Source organism: Mustela putorius, unplaced genomic scaffold (genome assembly GCF_011764305.1).
Source record: "Mustela putorius furo isolate JIRA1106 unplaced genomic scaffold, ASM1176430v1.1 tig00537335_pilon_pilon_pilon, whole genome shotgun sequence".
Lineage (NCBI taxonomy): Eukaryota > Metazoa > Chordata > Mammalia > Carnivora > Mustelidae > Mustela > Mustela putorius.
In genome coordinates, this window is record NW_025422457.1 from 3,355,065 (window position 1) to 3,372,287 (window position 17,223).

General features: G+C 49.2%; 1 protein-coding gene across 2 annotated transcripts in view; it reads left to right on the forward strand.

The window, feature by feature from the left end:
- Positions 1–17,223, forward strand: part of LAMC2 (laminin subunit gamma 2) — a 56,479-nt gene that overhangs the window by 10,808 nt on the left and 28,448 nt on the right. For both annotated transcript variants that reach the window (XM_004767923.3, XM_013064213.2), the window contains exons 3-4: positions 8,270–8,458; positions 16,559–16,694. In XM_004767923.3, coding sequence (XP_004767980.1) covers positions 8,270–8,458; positions 16,559–16,694 — 325 coding nt within the window. The remainder of the gene's footprint in view (positions 1–8,269; positions 8,459–16,558; positions 16,695–17,223) is intronic.

Sequence of the window (17,223 nt, forward strand, 5' to 3'; positions counted from 1 at the left end):
ACTTGAAGGGATGACAACCATGAGCTTGGTTATAACATGTTCTGTGTAAAGAGCTTGAGAGGCCACCACTGGAAATGTAAACCCATGGCTGATCTGAAGTTGAGAATGAAGTCTGGCCCAGGAAGGACCTTGCTGCCCAGTCAGCATCTGTCTCTGTTATCCAAGCCCTTGGCTGGAGGGGAGAGTGAGGCGTCCTGGAGGTTCAGGACTGAGCCTGGAGCAACCCAGACATTTAGAGTTAGTGTGAGGACAGGAGCCACAGGGACTTGGGTGGGAATAGGGGACAAGGTCAGAAATGGCCTCACAGTGTTCCAAGGAAGACCATTTCAACAGGGAAGGACAGAAACAGATTAGGCTTCTCCAAAAGGGAACGAGGGGCACAAAATGCTGGCAAGGGCACACGCCTTTCCTCTAAGTAAGGAGGAGAACGGAGCGCCATCTCCACAGGCCGTCACGGGGGACTTACTTCACTGTGTGTACCTGAGTCAGCACAAGCGCGCCGAGCAGCAAAGGGAGGCGAGGGCGGCAGAGCTGTGGCTGAGGGCAGCGGGCACGCACCGCCAGGTTCCAACACGACGCCCGGATTCCTAGCCCCTGAGATCGTCCGGTGCAGCAGCCAAGTGCGCTGCCTGTCAAGGCTGCCCGACCCCTGCACGCTGATCTCACGGTCTCGGCCGGCCTCACCCTGGCCTCTCGGCCGGCCTCACCCTGGCCCCTCCGCCCGCCTCACTCTGGCCTCACCGCCCTCACTGTCAGCAGGCGCGCAGGCCGGGCGTCAGGGCAGCTCCGGGCCCCCGGACCACCACCGGTGTGCAGGCGGTCTGGACCCGGGAGTAGTTCGACTGGCGTGAGAGCGACCTGAAAGTCTCAGACGCTGCTTCTAACCGATGCTATCACCTTCTTCTCACAATTCTTTCTGTTTCCATCACACCGTGTTTTTATTTATTTAATTTTAGGTGGAAAGAGTAGTTTTTTAAATGTATGCTGAATGCCATATATGTAGACAATGAAAATTTGATGTATCGTGTTGGGAAAATTTCATACGGGGTCCCTGGACTCCTGGGAGACTTCAGGTGCTTTTTTGGCTTTTCTGAGAGTCCAGCTGCCTGCCCGCCTTGCATTCCCCCTGGGTCAGAGTCCCACGCCCTCTCTTAGAGACGGTGGGGATACCCACGTGGCAAAGGCTGGAGAGGATGTCAGTCATGTAGGCAAATAGAGAAGGCACAGGACAGAAAGTGATAAATAATACCAGGCCGGAGGTGAGGACGGAGTCGTGTGGGCACTCAGAGGAGGGAGAAGCTGGGGAAGGGCCGTGAGCAGGGGCCCTGCGCCACCTCATTAAGGCTCTGAAAAAGATCACTGGGTGCCTTTAGGGAGGGTGGGCGCAGGTAGCGCTCCTGGCAAAGGAACTGGCAAGCCCAAAGGGAGGAAGGTGGTGCTTTCCAGAATTCCTGCAAGCGTCTGTGTGTTGGAGCCCAGAGAGAGACAAAGAGGAAGGAAAGTTGGAGAGGTCAGCAGCCCCCAAGCTGCAGGGTTTTTTTTTTTTTTTTTTTTTTTATAGATTTTATTTATTTATCACAAGTAGGCGGAGAGTCAGGCAGAGAGAGAGAGAGAAGCAGGCTCCCGCTGAGCAAAGAGCCCGATGCGGGGCTCGATCCCAGGACACTGAGATCATGACCTGAGCCGAAGGCAGTGGCTTAATCCACTGAGCCACTCAGGCGCCCCAAGCTGCAGGGTTTTGAAAGGAGCTTTGGATTTTTAAATTCGCCATTACTTGTTAGAGCCCTAAAAAGCCCCGTGATCCCATGAATTGTTAGGTCAGGCTGGTGAAAAGCAGAGCACATTTTTAAGTTTAGAACAATAGAAAGAAGATGTGCTTAGACGCAAATGATCCTATTAATGCCAATTTGCTAAAACTTCTGGTAACTGCCTGCGGCGTTTCCTATGGGACATTTAAAATGCCGTCTCGATGAATGGCCGCCACCGAGGCTGATTAGTCCAAGACTTTGCAACAGCACAACCCTAGGAAGTTATTTTCGGTTTCCTTTCATTCTCCCCAGGACGCAGCTTGGAAACAGCCTTTGCCCTGTGCTTCCTGTCTCAGCCTGTCGGAGCTGTGTGTTGGAGTGAGGGTGGGAGTGTTGTAAGTGAGCCTGAGGGGCTCTGCACACCTTGCTGCATTGTTTGCAGAGGGCTGCCCGCCTCCGGGATCTGTGTCTGGGGGCCGGAGGGGGGGCAGGGGGTGGGTCAGCCTGTGTCTGGCTGCCCCGCCAGCTTCTCTAAAAAGCACTTGAGGGTCAGCGACGGTATGCTATTATAGTTATTATTATAATAAATACTTAAGTGCCAACGTTAGCAGCAACAGCACAGACACAAAAACCACCCACACGTTACTAGACTGAAAGCAGCATGTGCAAATCTGAGGAAAATGGCTTGGTTTCCTGTATGTTTACACAGGGCTTGAGGTTAACCTGTTGAATCTCATTCCTTTAGCTGTGGAGAGAGCCCTGGCTGATACAGACCAGGATGCGGGGCAGCTGGAGGAGGGCACCGAGAGAGGACAGCACAAAAGCGTGCAGAGCTGGCCCTAGCTTAGAAAAGCACAGCGCAAAGGAATAGTCAAATAAAACAATGATGGGACCTGGCACCTGTGATACCGAGTTCACTGAAAGGGAGAAAAGAGTCCCCATCTTGATTCCGATGCCCTGTAAGGCTTTGGGTCTGTTAGGGTCCCAGAGTGACTCGGTTCTGGTTTTTTTTTTTTTCTGCTGCGGTGATAGGCGAGTGCCGCGTCCCAGACCTGCGCCTGTCCATGGTGAAATGAGGAAAAAATGTGGGTCATGGGTTTGAGGAAGCCCAATATGTTTATTAAAAGTATACGTATTTAATCTCATATTTGACAAAATAAAACATTGGCCTCTCCCTTTTTTGAAATCACGCTGGCTCAGGGAGTCCCGGGATCCCAGCGCCCTCCCTGTCAGGCGGGACGTGGTGTTTATGAAATGAATGAAATCAGCGCACGTCTCCATGAGCAAGGGCGGAAGAAGGAAGGGAAAAGGAGTAAGAGTCAGTAAAGCAACAAGCTGCCAGTGAGGTGCTTTGGAGAGAAAGGAGATTTGTCAGGAGGGGTGAGGAACACTTGTAACAAAACGGGAGGGGAATAATTTGATGCATTTGTTAGGTAAATAATTCATAATTTTTAAGAAAAACATCACGTCTAGTTGATAAATGTATAAAGCTCATGGGCAGACCGGCATCAAAATAGAAATAAAATAGTAAACCCGGGGCGCCTGGGTGGCTCAGTCAGTAGAGCCTATGACTCTTGATCTCGGGGTTGTGGGTTCAAGCCCCACGTTGGGTGTAGAGATTACTTTAAAAAAATAAAATCTTAAAAAAATAGTCAACCAGGTGATGGCACTTTCAACTTTCCCCTCCTCCTCACTCCCCTCCCCTTGCAATGTCCTTATTTCCTTTCATGGCTTTATGTATTTCTCCTGAACGGACATCACTATCCCAGTATTCTCTCTGTAGTGCTTACCTTGTTTACTTTCCCCTGGCTCACATGAAGACTCCATGAGGGCTGGGACATTGATTAGCTTTGTTTACCGCTATATCCCCAGTGCCTGGAACAGTGCCTGGAACAGTGCCTGGCACGTACTAGGTGCTCGTACATATATGCTGAGTGAATGGGCCCTTGATAAATGCTTCCCAGGCAAATGGAGAAATGTCCCAGACCCCCATCTTTATACTCCCATCACTTGTCTTTGTGTCAAGATTCCCTGATGGAAACTAGACAGCCTATTTATGAAATTTGGGAGGATAGCAGGTAGATTATAAACTAAAAGTGGGAAGAAAATTCTAGACATAAAATTGAACAAGGCTAAATATAAAAGAAGGAAAATATAATAAACATTTTAAGAATTTCTTCCTGTGAGAAAATGTAGCCAAAGTTTATATTTAGGTCTAGTAAATAAAACATTGTATCATAAGGTACCAAGAAGGGTTGTTTTCTGGACTGTGTCTCTGTGGAGAAAAGCATCCTTTCGAGGAATAGGGAAGAGAGTGACTGCCAGATATTAGTATTTGTACTTTTAGGGCAGGTCCAGACATGCAGGGACACATGGAGTCCTTTCAATGGTAGAAATACACCTAGGGGTTTCCTGAAGTTCAAGAGAACAATCATTCATTTGTTCATTGAAGACATATCAAATAGGGCACCTGGGTGGCTCCATTGGTTAAACATCTGCCTTCGGCTCAGGTCATGATCCCCAGGTCCTGGGATCGAGTCCCACATCGGATTCCCTGGTCAGCCGGGAGCCTGCTTCTCTCTTTCCTTCTGGCCCTCCCGACCCTCCATGTTCTCTTTATTTCTCTCTCTCAGATAAATAAATGAAACCTTAAAAAAAAAAACCCTAACAATAATAATAACAAAAAGCATTAGATACTCACTATGACCAGGCCACTGTGCGATAGACGAGGGCCCCATTTCTCCTTTTTGCAAAACGTGACAGTGTTTTCTGCCTGTTAGAAGAGCAGAGTCAAGTGCAAAGGTTTGCCCTTGGACACAGCTTTATTTCTTTTCTTTTTTTTTTTTTAAAGATTTTATTTATTTATTTGACAGACAGAGATCACAAGTAGGCAGAGAGGCAGGCAGAGAGAGAGAGGAAGGGAAACAGGCTCCCTGCCGAGCAGAGAGCCCAATGCGCGGCTCGAACCCAGGACCCTGAGACCATGACCTGAGCCAAAGGCAGAGGCTTAACCCACTGAGCCACCCAGGTGCCCTGGACACAGCTTTATTTCAAGCAGAAATTAAAAAAAAAAAAATTGGTCCTATTTTAAAAAATCAGTAGATGTCATATACAAAGCCAGATTTCTGTCTTCTTTAGAAACCGGCGTGGATGTGCAGACCGCAGTGGGCAGCACCGTCACGTGGCTGCGTCAGGCGGCTTCCCCGCAATCCCTTCTGGCAGAGTCATCACTGCTCCCCACATCCTCGCTCCCAGCTTCGCGGTGCCCTTCTGTAGCCGCTGTGCCGGGGCCCCTGGCTAGGCAGAAATCGGTCACAGAAAAAAAAGGACCAGGTCCAAGCTGTAGGAGCTGCATTTTATTGAGCTGATGGCAAGAATATTCTGGAATTTAAAATAAAAAGATTCTTTTTCCCCCAGCAGTGAGCATGAACAATAATTTGTTTTAGGGAAGTGAGTCTGAATTCAGGCGATGATTTGAGAGCGATCGTGCTTCAGGGGCATCAGGCACAAAGGGCTCACCCCACTGCAAAAGGAGCAAACTGTCCGCCCTCCTCCCCCGGGCATGAACGTTCCGAAAAGTCAGTATTAACAAAGGGCGGTTCTGCTAAGTGCTGAGCTCGCTGGAAACCTCAAAGCCCTGCAGGCGAGCCTGGGGAGTGTCCTCCCAAAGGGCTCACATCATGCAACCCCCGGAGGCCCATACACTCTGGGACACATGGCCTCGGCATCCCCAACTCCAGTCAGCACAACCCAGGGCTTTCGCAGAAACTCAGGTGACAGAGAAGGGAGATTCGGCCATGGGCGATTCCAGATTGGCGCTGTGGCTGCTGAGGTCCCTGGAAGTGTCCTGCCCCTCTGCAGAAGGCTGGGGGTTTGAAGGAAGAACACAGGCTGTCTGTTTGTTTGTTTGGTTGGTTTTCCGAGTAGAGCCTGAAAGGAGCAAGGACAGAAGGGCGAGAGGTGGTAAAAGCTAGATGATAACCAGGCTGTCTATTTTTAAAAATATTTCATGAGCTCTCCTTATCCAGTTAACTCTTACCTGCAAAGAGTTTGGTCTGGGTGAAGAGAGGCACAACGCAGATGTCAGGATTGCTTGGAGATTGCCCTCGAAAGCCATCCAAGGCAGGAAAGGGCACTGGCTCGCTGTGCCATCCAGCTGGGTAACCTCCCAAGGGTTGTTGGCTCCTGGATTTAGCTCCTGTACGTGCCTGACGATGTACTCGGTGATTTCACAGCCCGTGACAGCTGCGTGGCACATCTGTTCTGGATCCAAAGTCAGTTACACAAGCATTCGTTGGGAAAGATTCATCTTGGCACCAGTTTGGCAAAAGAGATTTGGGAGTCTGAATTGAGTGCAAACTTAGTGTGCTGTAAGTTTAATGAAATGTTAAATTGCATCCCTGGAATTATAGTATCCAGTGGTGTTGCAAGCTGAGCTGTTCAAACCACACTTGGAGTGCTGTCATACGTTCTGGCCGTTTCAAGAATGGCCGTGGAAGTGAGAGTGTGTTCCCTGGAGGACAGTCGAGAAGAATCTAGAAATCATGACACAGGAAGTGGCCGAAAGATCTGGGGTGAGAGGTCTCCAGTGTGACCAGAAGGAGAGAAGGCTAAAGAGAGAGACACTGTTACTGTCTTCAGACGGTCAAAGGTTTGGCTGCTCCCGTGCTTGTAAAACGGTGTCTGAAATAAAATAAATGGAGAGGAGAGTAGGGGTGTGTGTGTGTGTGTGTGTGTGTGTGTGTACGCGCGCGCACGCACACGTGCGTGTGTGTATGTGTTTTCTCCACGGAAGAACAGAAACACATAGTAAACATTACAGGGAGGGAGACATATTTTAAAATTCTTAAAAACTTATGATTTATAACAAATTAATTTATAATAACCAGTGCTGTCTGTGGAGGGACAGGATTTGAGTAGGGGCTGAAGAAGCCTGTGTGAGGGGTTTCTAGAAGGAATGCCTCCACGCCAGTGGTAACCGGATTCTTGAGAAGCAGGGGTAGAACGGGAAGGTGAGGGTTTTGTGGTTGGACAGACCTGGGAGCAAATGATATGGTTGCCATTTAGCTGTGTGACTTGAAACAAGATACCTATTCTCTCTGAGCATTCATTCTTCCTCCAGTCAACGGGGATAGTCAAGTTTGTGTTGAAGTGTTAGGGACGCGTGTGAAATGCTAGAAATAGAGTGGGCTCTGGAGACGTGCTAGTTCCCTTTCCCCAGATGGGAGAGCGTGTGTAGGAAACGTGTGTGGTAAGGAAGTCGCTTAGGAAGCTCATGGGTTTACTTCATCACCTCTGGGCCTTCAGAGCCTGGCGAGGCCCACACAGGACAGCTGCTCAGGACACCTTGTTGGCCAGTTTGTCAACTCTTTATCAGTGCGTTGGGTAAGTTGTGGCCGTAGGCTGTTCTAGAAACAGACTACCATTGAGGCCACACGGCCAACGGAGACAATGGGCCTGGTGAAAAGAAAGTGGGTTTTGGCATCAGACACAGGTTCAAACCCCAGGTCTCCGCTGGGTCGAATTACTTAACCTTTCTCAATGGCATTTTTCTCCTCGGAGGCAGCACCGGTCTCGTCACTCAGTTGTGTGAGTGAAGCAACAGATATGAAGGACCGGATGTTCTTTCCTCAGTGAGATCCTCTCACCGATGAGGGAGGCAGGCAACGTCTTCCGCATTTATGAGAGAGAAGTAAAGAGATTCAGAGAAGTGAAGGGATTTGCCCAAGAAAACAGCAGAACCGGTATTCACTAGATCCAATTCTTTCAACCTCAAGACTTAACATCCTTCTTTTCTCAGCTGTGACTGAAACATTTTTTGAGGGTCTGCCCTGCGCCAGGAACGATGCTGAGTATCTCTACCTGTTACCTCATTGGCTTTTAGGTCCCCCATGGAGATGTCACTCCAGGAGTGTCTCCAGAACATCAATGGGGGGAACTTTCCTAGACGCTTGGGAAAATGTATTATTCATAAAACTGTGGTTCTCTTTGACACCGGGCTCTGGAAGGGCCACCCAAGGCACAGTGAGGGGCAGAGAGAGATCCCTGCCTGGACACTCATCTTAGCTCCTCAGCCTTGACCATCCCTAGAGGGATAGATGACACCATCAGCCTTTTGACCTTTGTGCCGGGGCACACATGCTGGCGGTCCTCAGGTCTTCTTTAGCCCGTAGACTTGTTCTAGGGAATTGCACAGGGTTTTAAAAATGAACACCTTGCAAATAGGTAAATCAGGAATTTTTACATAAAAATACATCATGTGAGATTGTTGGTGTCTCTAAAGGAATGGGACCTTCAGGCCACCCAGAACGCACGTTCTCTCTGACAGAAACCTCCCCTCTAATCCCAGTGGATCTCCTGCTTCCTTTAGGTGGGCCAAGGACTCTCGCAGCCCTCAATCGGCCCATGTCACCCTTAGCTTCCTCCAAGTTGTTTAGGACGCCGTGCATGGTTTATAGGAATCACAATAATATCGCCTCCGAGCTTTTTACCAGCGATGTCCCCCGCTTCCCACCCCCCAGTGTGTGACTGCAATGGCAAGTCCGGGCAGTGCGTGTTTGATCCCGAGCTCCGCAGACAGACGGGGAACGGATTCCGCTGCCTCAACTGCAACGACCACACGGATGGCCCTCGCTGCGAGCGGTGCCAGGACGGCTTCTACCGGCAGAGGGAGAGGGACCGCTGCCTGCCCTGCAACTGCCACACCAAAGGTAAGCGTGCGACGTCACGGCTGTGCCAAGAGGGTACGACGCTAAGTGGAGTAAGTCAGACCAGGAAAGACAAGTACGTGTCATTTTGCTCGTAAGTGGTACGACAAAAACAAACCCCACGAATGAAGAAACGTACAAAAAGCAGAATCGGGGCGCCTGTCTGGCTCCGCCAGAAGAGCACGGGACTCTTGATCCTGGGGTCATGAGTTTGAGCCCCGTGTTGGGTGTGGAGATGACTTAAATAAATAAGTAAACTTTTTTTTTTAAGATTTTATTTATTTATTTGAGAGAGAGAGAGCGAGAGCAGGAACACAAGCTGGGGGAGTGGGAGAGGGAGAAACAGGCTTCCTGCTGAGCAGGGAGCCCGATGCGGGACTTGATCCCAGGACCCTTAGACTGAGCCACCCAGGTGCCCCAATAAATAAGGTTCTAAAAAAAAAGCAGAATCAGACCTATAAATACAGAGAATAAATGGACCCTCACTGGAAGGGAGAGGCATGGGGGGGGCGACATGGGCAAAGGGGAGTGGGAGATACAGGCTTCCAGTTAGGGAATGAGTGAGTCACAGGAATAGACTCCGTGATAGCATTGTAGGGTGACAGACGGCAGCTACACTTGCGGGGGCACAGCATAACCTATGGGGATGTCGCATCACTATGTTGTACACCTGCAACTAATGTAACATTGTGTGTTGACTATACTAAAAAGAAAAAATTGGCGGAAAAGGACGATGAAGGGACAGGGGGAGGATGGGAAGGAGGGTAGGAAGGGAGAAGCCAGCAGGGCCAGAGAATGGTGTTCAACATCCGGCACAACAGAGAATCTGCTAGACACTGGTGGTGGCGGTGTCTTACTGATTTCAAGCAGAAAGGACTGTTTTTCTTGAGTTTGGGTTGTAGGAACCAGCTGGAGTCTTTAGGACTTGTTGGCTTGAGTTCTAGTCACGAGAGGGATGTGGTCACTTTTCCTGGCAGGTGACAGTTTGACCTAGGGACAAAAGAAGCTTGTCAGCTTCCAGTGATAGTTCCCCTTTTCTGCAACTATGCCTTTGACCAACCTCTCAAAAAATAAGGGATAGAAAGATCTGTTTCTGGTGCTGCGGTAGGTGCTAACTGTATAAGGAGGTACTGGTCCAAAAGACAGCCCGATTCATGGGCAGATTAAAGTCTTTCCCTCCCTGGGTTGTTAAGAGAAAAGAGAATCAATAAAGAGGAGGCACCTACAGGATGACTGGTTAATGCAGGGCTCTTTTTTGGTGTTTTGGTTTTGTCTTTTTAGGTATGTCACCCAATCTTACGTTCACACAACTGTTCTTACAACTGTGGGATTCATACGCACACAGATGCACGCGTTGTGCTGTGTTCATCATAGACAGTAAAGACAAGTTAGTGCATAAAGAGGGAGAGACAAGTGGTTTTTAAATAAGCTGAGTTTTTTTTTTTTTAACTACCTTATTTGTGTATTCTCTTTCTTGGCAGTACGTTTCTCCTCTTTGTTAGAAAGTGTTTAATGGCGTAATATGATAAATATTAATCCACTTAAAGAGCGTAGCCAAAGCGTGTGGCCGTGACTCAGCGCCCCGTGGAACGAATTCACAGCTGCGCTGAACGCATGTAAAGATGGGCAGGTTTGGTCCAGCCATGGGCTGGGTGGAGGGTGTTGGAGAGCCTGGGGAGGACCCCACGGTGATAGAGACGCAAATCCCTTCAAGCACTTCCAGATTCACCAGGTGCTGTTACAGCGTGGTTTGAGTCAGATTGGCTCAGCTTTATGGCACAGAGTCAGCATCCAGAAATCTTTCGGATTTAGCAGCTGTCCCTGGAATTGAAGAGCTTCATAAAGGAAAATCAAAAGGCAAATGACTCCATCTCAGTGGGCTTTCTGTCCTCGCGAAGAGCGTGGACACCTACCTATCCCGGTAGGTTATATGCAGCCTCACTGTGAGTCACTGGACTTGGGTCACCCCGGCAAATGATCAGTGAGAATATAACGAGCAATTTAACTGGCTTAGCTAGAAAGCCTGGCCCCAAGACAAGGTTAATAGTCTTAGAGCAGACAAGGAGCCTGCGGCTTCGCAGAGAGATGGGAATGAAGGATTTGACACACTGTCTCTTCTTCTTCACTGTGTGGTCCTTGGCTCGCCCAGCACCCATGAGCCTGGTTTCTTCTTTTCTTTCGGGCCATAGACATCCCAGGCTCCGTGTGAACAGCTTGGTCGGAAGTGGTGGAGCCCAGCAATGATTTCCAGCTTATGAAATAATAGCTAACACGCATTACTTGCTTCCTCTGTGCCAGGCACTTTTCTGGATGCTTTCAGCCAGAAATGAACCTTCACCATGTGAAGGGGATGCTACTCTGAGTTCCGTTGTGCCAATGAGGTAGCAGAGGGTAAGCAAGGGGGAAGGAGCCTGTCGAAGGCTGTAGAGCTCAGTGCCAGCACCAGGTGCCCTGACAGCCAAGGTCATGACATGGAGACTAGTGGCGAGTTTGGGAGCCACACAGTTTTTTCAAGGCTGGGCACTTCCACTACTGCTTCTGTGTCACTCTAGGCATGTCCCTTCGCCTCTTGCTGTCCCAGGGTCCCCATCAATAAAAGGGTCCCCATCCTCATGCTCTTGATATCACAAGTGAGCTTGGTCAAGCACATGGTGGACAACTCAGTAAATTGTAGTTGATGGAGTTGTTTTTCTTATTAGGACAGAGGTCAGTGTCGCAATTTCCTGGAACACCGGCCTTTAAAAAAAATCACATTCCAGTTTAGAAGGAAGCCTGTAGAGGCCATATCTTCGGTCTGAAACTGTTTATTAACATTTTATTTTTTGTATTAATATCCTGAAATTGGCAGTGAATTTTTCAAAATTTTTTTTTAAAGAGTGGGGGAATGGAGCCCTGGAGGAGTGGGTGGATGGCCTCCCGTCGTCACAGTGAGCCATACCTCCAGTCTTCACAAGAAGCCACCGCAAGGGCTAAAGTTGTAATCCCAGGTCCTGGGGGAGGACTGTTCCCTCTTATTCCTTCCACCTGAAGGAAAAAAGCATCAGAATGGTGCCTTTTTATCCCCAACAGCAGACAATTAGATGTCCGGGAAAAACTTCACGGATACTATTTCCTAAGATCCGGCTAATGCTTTCTGTTTTCCCAGAATATTTCCATATACTATGTCTTCTTCAGTACTCATAGCAACTTGACAACCTGTACGTGTTCACACGCCTCCCACCATTCTAGAGACGGAGAAAGGGAAGCTGAGCCCGAGCTCCCAGGCTGAGTGGTATGTCAGTGACAGAGGCTGTCCCCACCCTGTGCCGTCCCCCACTAGATGCTGGCTGCCCAGATTACTAGCCAGGTGGCTCAAGTTTAATTCCCCATGTGACTTCTCAGTCTCCCAATCAACCGGGAGATATTTGTCACTTTCAATGGAATCTATTGTATATGCAGTCTCAAATGCAGAAGATCACATCTTAACCAAAAAATGCAGTCAGTCCTTGTGTGGTAAGTGAAGCCAACAGCAGTAATAATCCCGAACGTGGTTACAGATTCTGGATTTCACATCAGTTTCTCATGGATCTAGCAGCCAGGCTTATTTTGAGAGGATGACTTTGGGGGTTCAGCGACAGGGGTGAGTTTCCTTTAACTCTTACAAGCACATGTGTAAGCCCGGAGAACCTTTTGCAAATATTTTGAAATTCACTGTGTATACTTGTGTGTTTTTTTCCTCCCAGGACAGACATCAATGATAACTGGGCTTGTTCTCTTAATTTTATTGTTATTCTTTACATATCTACGACCACGACAGTGAATTACTCAGACTATAACATTTGGGTTATTAAAAGTTCTTAAATAATAACTTACCATTATTAAATATAATTATACATTTATATTATATAATATTTTTATAAAAATATAATAATATTGTGTTTAAATACAAGCGTAGATATGTATTTAAAGGGTTCCCAAAAGGATGGACCCTCTTTTTGTTTTAATTTTTATTTATTTTATGTTAATTTTACTTAGGAATTTGAGAGAGAGGAAGGAGGGGGAAGGGCAGAGGAGGAAGGAGAAGGACAAGGGGCTCCGCGCTGAGCACAGACCCCGATGCAGGGCTCGATCTCAAAACCCTGAGATTACGACCTGAGCCAAGACCGAGAGTCTTGGATGCTTTAACCATCTGAGCCACCCAGGTGCCCCTGATTTTTAAATAGTACTCATTGTAGCACACCTTCCTGAGCCCTCAGATGCCCATAGACCGTATCTGTAGAACCCCTGAAAGAGCTTATGGGGACACAAAACCGACACAGGGAGCTGTTTTCTGTTCTCTCAACCCCGTTGTCCACAATCCCTAAGAGTAGCTCACGAAGTAGGAGATGGGACATGTGTTTTTATTTCAATGAGAGAGTTTGAAAACCCAGTGCCATGACTTTGGACGTTTTGGAATGTGACACAAAGTGGTCATGCTTGTGGCAAGGACCCGTGCACGTCTCCACGTTTACTTTGCAAGGTTTGAAGGAGGCTGGCAGTCCCAGTGCAAACTACATTCTTTGAACGCCCATGACGTGTGAGACACTTGACGAGGCACTTTATATATTTTAGTCCAAAATCTTGCAACAGCTCTGTAAGGCATAGGTGGTTACCGTCCCTTAGAAGAACTGATGAGTAAGGCGTTTGCCCAAGGACATGCAGCTAAGTGGAAGAGCTGGTTTTGAAGGGAGATTTGTTGGATTTCAAAGTGTGGGCTCTTTTTTTTTTTTTTTAAGATTTTATTTATTTATATGACACAGAGAGAGAGAGAGAGCATAAGTAGGCAGAGCAGCAGGCAGAAAGAGAAGCAGGCTCTCTGCTGAGCCGGGAGCCCGATGTGGGGGTCCGTCCCAGGACCCTGGGATCATGACCTGAGCTGAAGGCAGATGCTTAACCGACTGAGCCACCCAGGCACCCCAAAGTCGGGGCTCTTGGACCCTCTGGCTTTTAGAGCAGGATTCTCTAGATAACATCCTGTAGAACACAGCGCTCCTCAAGATAATAATAGATGTGAACTGTAAGAATGTCAAATAATGTTTAGAAATACGAGCATTAAAATTTAAACAAGCTCCGTGTGTGCTGAAGGTACTATTACGTTGTAAATCTCAGAGGGATCAAGTGAGCACCATTTCCCAAACTTCTCTCGACACAGAACGCCTATTTTCATGAGGTGATTTTTGATTTCTCTCAAGAAGCTGTTTCGCAGGGTAGCCATTTTGATCTATGTGGGCCAAACCCAAGGCAAAGTGCAATCTTTTCCATTTTCTAAGAAGGATTCCTTTCTGAAAAACTGTAGGGAGAATTTTCTTCAGTTGAAAGTGTAATTTCCATTAATGGGAACGGGGGGAAAATGGATTTCTGGGTCCCAGATAGAACCCATTTGTGTTGAAAAAAACCAACAACGAGTGAATTGATTGAAAGAGAGAAGTCTTCTGTTGAATGTTACTTATCAGAGCGTAATTCAGAACGTTTCCTTCTTGGCTCTGTTGGCTCCTGCCTACAGGGCAGGAGCATGGCGGTCCACGCACACCAGCCCCAGGAGGCCTCTGTTCACGAGCTCATCTCATCAAATACTCCCTTGCCTTAAGTCCTGCAACTCCCATCCTCATCCTCCCTCGAGTCTCAGGACTCTGCTCCCTTGGCTTCCAGGGTCCTGAGACTTCTTTCTGCTTTGATTATGAAAAGCCCCTTGATCCGTGGGGTTCCATCCGTGTCGGAGGCTCCTCCTTGTCCTCGCTCTGTCTGCCCCCTCCCAGGGTGGTCTTACGCCTGCTCTCCCTTCTACTTGGCTGAAGACTCCTAGATCTCACCCCCAGCCTCTTTCTTGAGCTCCAGATGAAACATTTCCACCTTAATACGCCACCGGAAACTCAAGTTCACAATGTCCAGAACGAAACTCATGATCTGCCCTTGATGCTTTAACCTGAGATCTTGCTCCTTCTTTCCCCTTCTCTGTGGTAAAGAGCCTCCCTTTTGTCTCGTGGTGCACGTTGGGACATTGGTGTCCTCATGTCATCCCTACCTCCTCGTCGTCTAGCTCCTAGGAGGGGAAGGCTGGTCATTCTGCCTCCACGTGGCTGTCTCGGCGATTCCCTCCTGTCCTTGTCACCCAGACGCCTCCAGTCCAGGTCATCCTGTCACAGCGGGATGCCTTTCCCAAGGAATGCTGTTCCCTTCCTGGAAGCAACCCGCAGATCGCCCTCAAGATGCCTTTCCGAATTGTGGGTCTGCAGTTCCTGAGCCTCTGATCCTTCCCTGCTACCCACAGATGGATCTGCCATTCTTCTGTCAGCTCTTACCTCACCAGGAGCTAGCATTTCCTCACATGTATCCAGAGTGCCGAACTCCGCGTCTCACGCGTGATGGATGCTCAAAAAATGTAGTGTATACCATTATCACCGAGGGCCCCTTCAAGCCTTGCAAAGCTGACATGGCATCTGTCACCGGCTCTGTGAACGTAGCTAATATAGTTCAGGTTCCACATGTGGCAAAAAGCCTTTATATCGGCACAGAGCCAGTATCTTTATTGATTGGAATCGTATCTACTAGTGAGTCAAAAATTCACAGAATAATTGATCAGAAAGAAAGGAGCAACTGGCTAGCGTTCTCTTGGCTTTATCGATGCTGGGAGGTTCCATACGTGGATTATTTGATAATTCTGCCAGCTGGTTCCATACGTGGATTATTTGATAATTCTGCCATCTCAGGGAGACTGTGACGCAGGTGAGGCACCCCTCTCACCACCTTCCTGCTCATCTTTTGCTCCCCCATCTCCCCCAACTCTTTCCCAACAACCCTGACCTCTTTCTTGGCATATGTGCATTCCTGCAACAGATTTCTGGGCATCCTCTTTGTGTTGGGTTCCGCACTGGGGCCTTGGGGCCAGAGCAGGGACTGCAAACTGAGGTCATCGTGAGTCAGCAGCACTGCAAGAGCAGTGGGACAGCTATTTGAGATTTGGGAGTTCGAGGAGATTTCCCTAGAGAAGTCATATTAAATCAGGACCTGACAGCTGAGGTTGGGCCAATGAGGGGGAAGTTCTGGGGAAAGAGCCTTCCAGGCCGGGGGAGCAGCAAGTGCAGTTGACCGAAGGAGAGAAGTGGCCTGACACATGCTACAGACAGGCTGGGGGAGCTGGGAGCTGGGACAGAGGGCAGGAGAGCAGGCCACGTGGTAGGAGAGGTCGAGTCCTGTGCACCACGATACAGAGTGCGTTTTCTTCTGCTTGTAGTGGGGAGCCACCAGAGAGAGAGACAGCTGAGCCATGTGTCCTGAGTTCCAGTGTTCAAGCAGCGTGGGAGGAGGGAGGGGAGGGGAGGATGGAGGCAGGGACGAGAGGGGGAGGCAGGGTCCGGGGAGAGAGGACAGACTTGAAGCGGGTCGGGAAGGGAGGGAGCCAGACAGCGGAGGCCGGGCTCCGGAGGGGCGCATTTGCTGCCCTGAGCATTTCTGGTCTCTCATCAACTCGCGATCCGAGGGGGCCCGCACACCAGTAAGAGCGCGGCTCTGCAGAATCAACCACTGGACTAGCGCTCTGTGCAGTACACCGGGTGAGATGCGCGGGGAAGGGGCAATGCCCCAAGGTCGAGAATGTCTGTCACTCCAGGTAGGGAGAGATATTTCCAGTTAGGAGGCCTTCCCATAGTAAAAATAAAATAAAATAAAATAAAAATAAATCACACTGGCTCTTAAAAGATGGCTTTTGGCTGCCAGAAATAAGGGAAGACGTTGGTCGCTGTGTCATACTCTCTTCGAGGAGGCTGATGTGCTCGTGCACACGCTGTCCCTCTCCTTGAGGTCTCAGGGACCCCACAAACTTCTTTTAAACAGCAGTGGTGGACATGCTACTTAATGCTTGCATCGGAGCAGGTAGAGAAGTAGACATGCTTCCAGGAGCTCTTTCCGCTTCTCGGCGTGCAGAAGCCCTGCTCGGCGGTGAGCACCGGCCCCGGGCTGGATGCACTCAGAGATGGGACAGCTCGCTAGAGGCCACTGAGCTCCCATGGGGTTTCAGCGGCTTCCGAACGCCCTATAAACTAAGGATTTCCTTTTCTTTTTTCCTTCTCCCTACCCTGCGGGTTACAGGTTCTCTGAGCGCTCGCTGCGACAGTTCTGGCCGGTGCAGCTGCAAACCCGGTGTGACAGGAGACAGGTGTGACCGCTGTCTGCCCGGCTTCCACTCGCTCACCGACGCCGGCTGCACCCGAGACCAGAGGCCACTGTAAGCACCTCCGCCGCCGCAGCTTGTGCCGTGAGGGGTGACAATGACATTATCATCTGTGGTCACTTACATCACTGAGCACCAGCTGTGTGCCAAGCGCTGCTGGAGGACTTGACATAAGCCTCAGCGGTTGGGATTAATGTCACACTCATGGGGGAAGTCAGAACTGTACACCCCAGGGGGTTAAGTTTACCCGATATTACTGGGGAGCGGGGACTTCATATTCAGGCCCCATGTCTGGGCTCTGAAACCCATGTTCTTCACCCCAGTGATTGCCCACCTTTAGACGAACAAGGATGGAAGTAAAGTGCCCTCCAGTTTCTCACCTGGGACCCACTTCGACCCAAATGATGTTGGACTAAAAAAACTTCTCTGCACAGTTGTATTCCCCTTTAGTTTGAAGCATTCTCCTCCCCTCCTCGTGTTCTTTCCTGGAAGAGGGGTGCCTGGGGGTCCCAGTCAGTTAAGCATCTGGCTCTTGATTTCGGCTCAGGTCGTGATCTCAGGGTCCTGAGATCGAGCCCCGTGC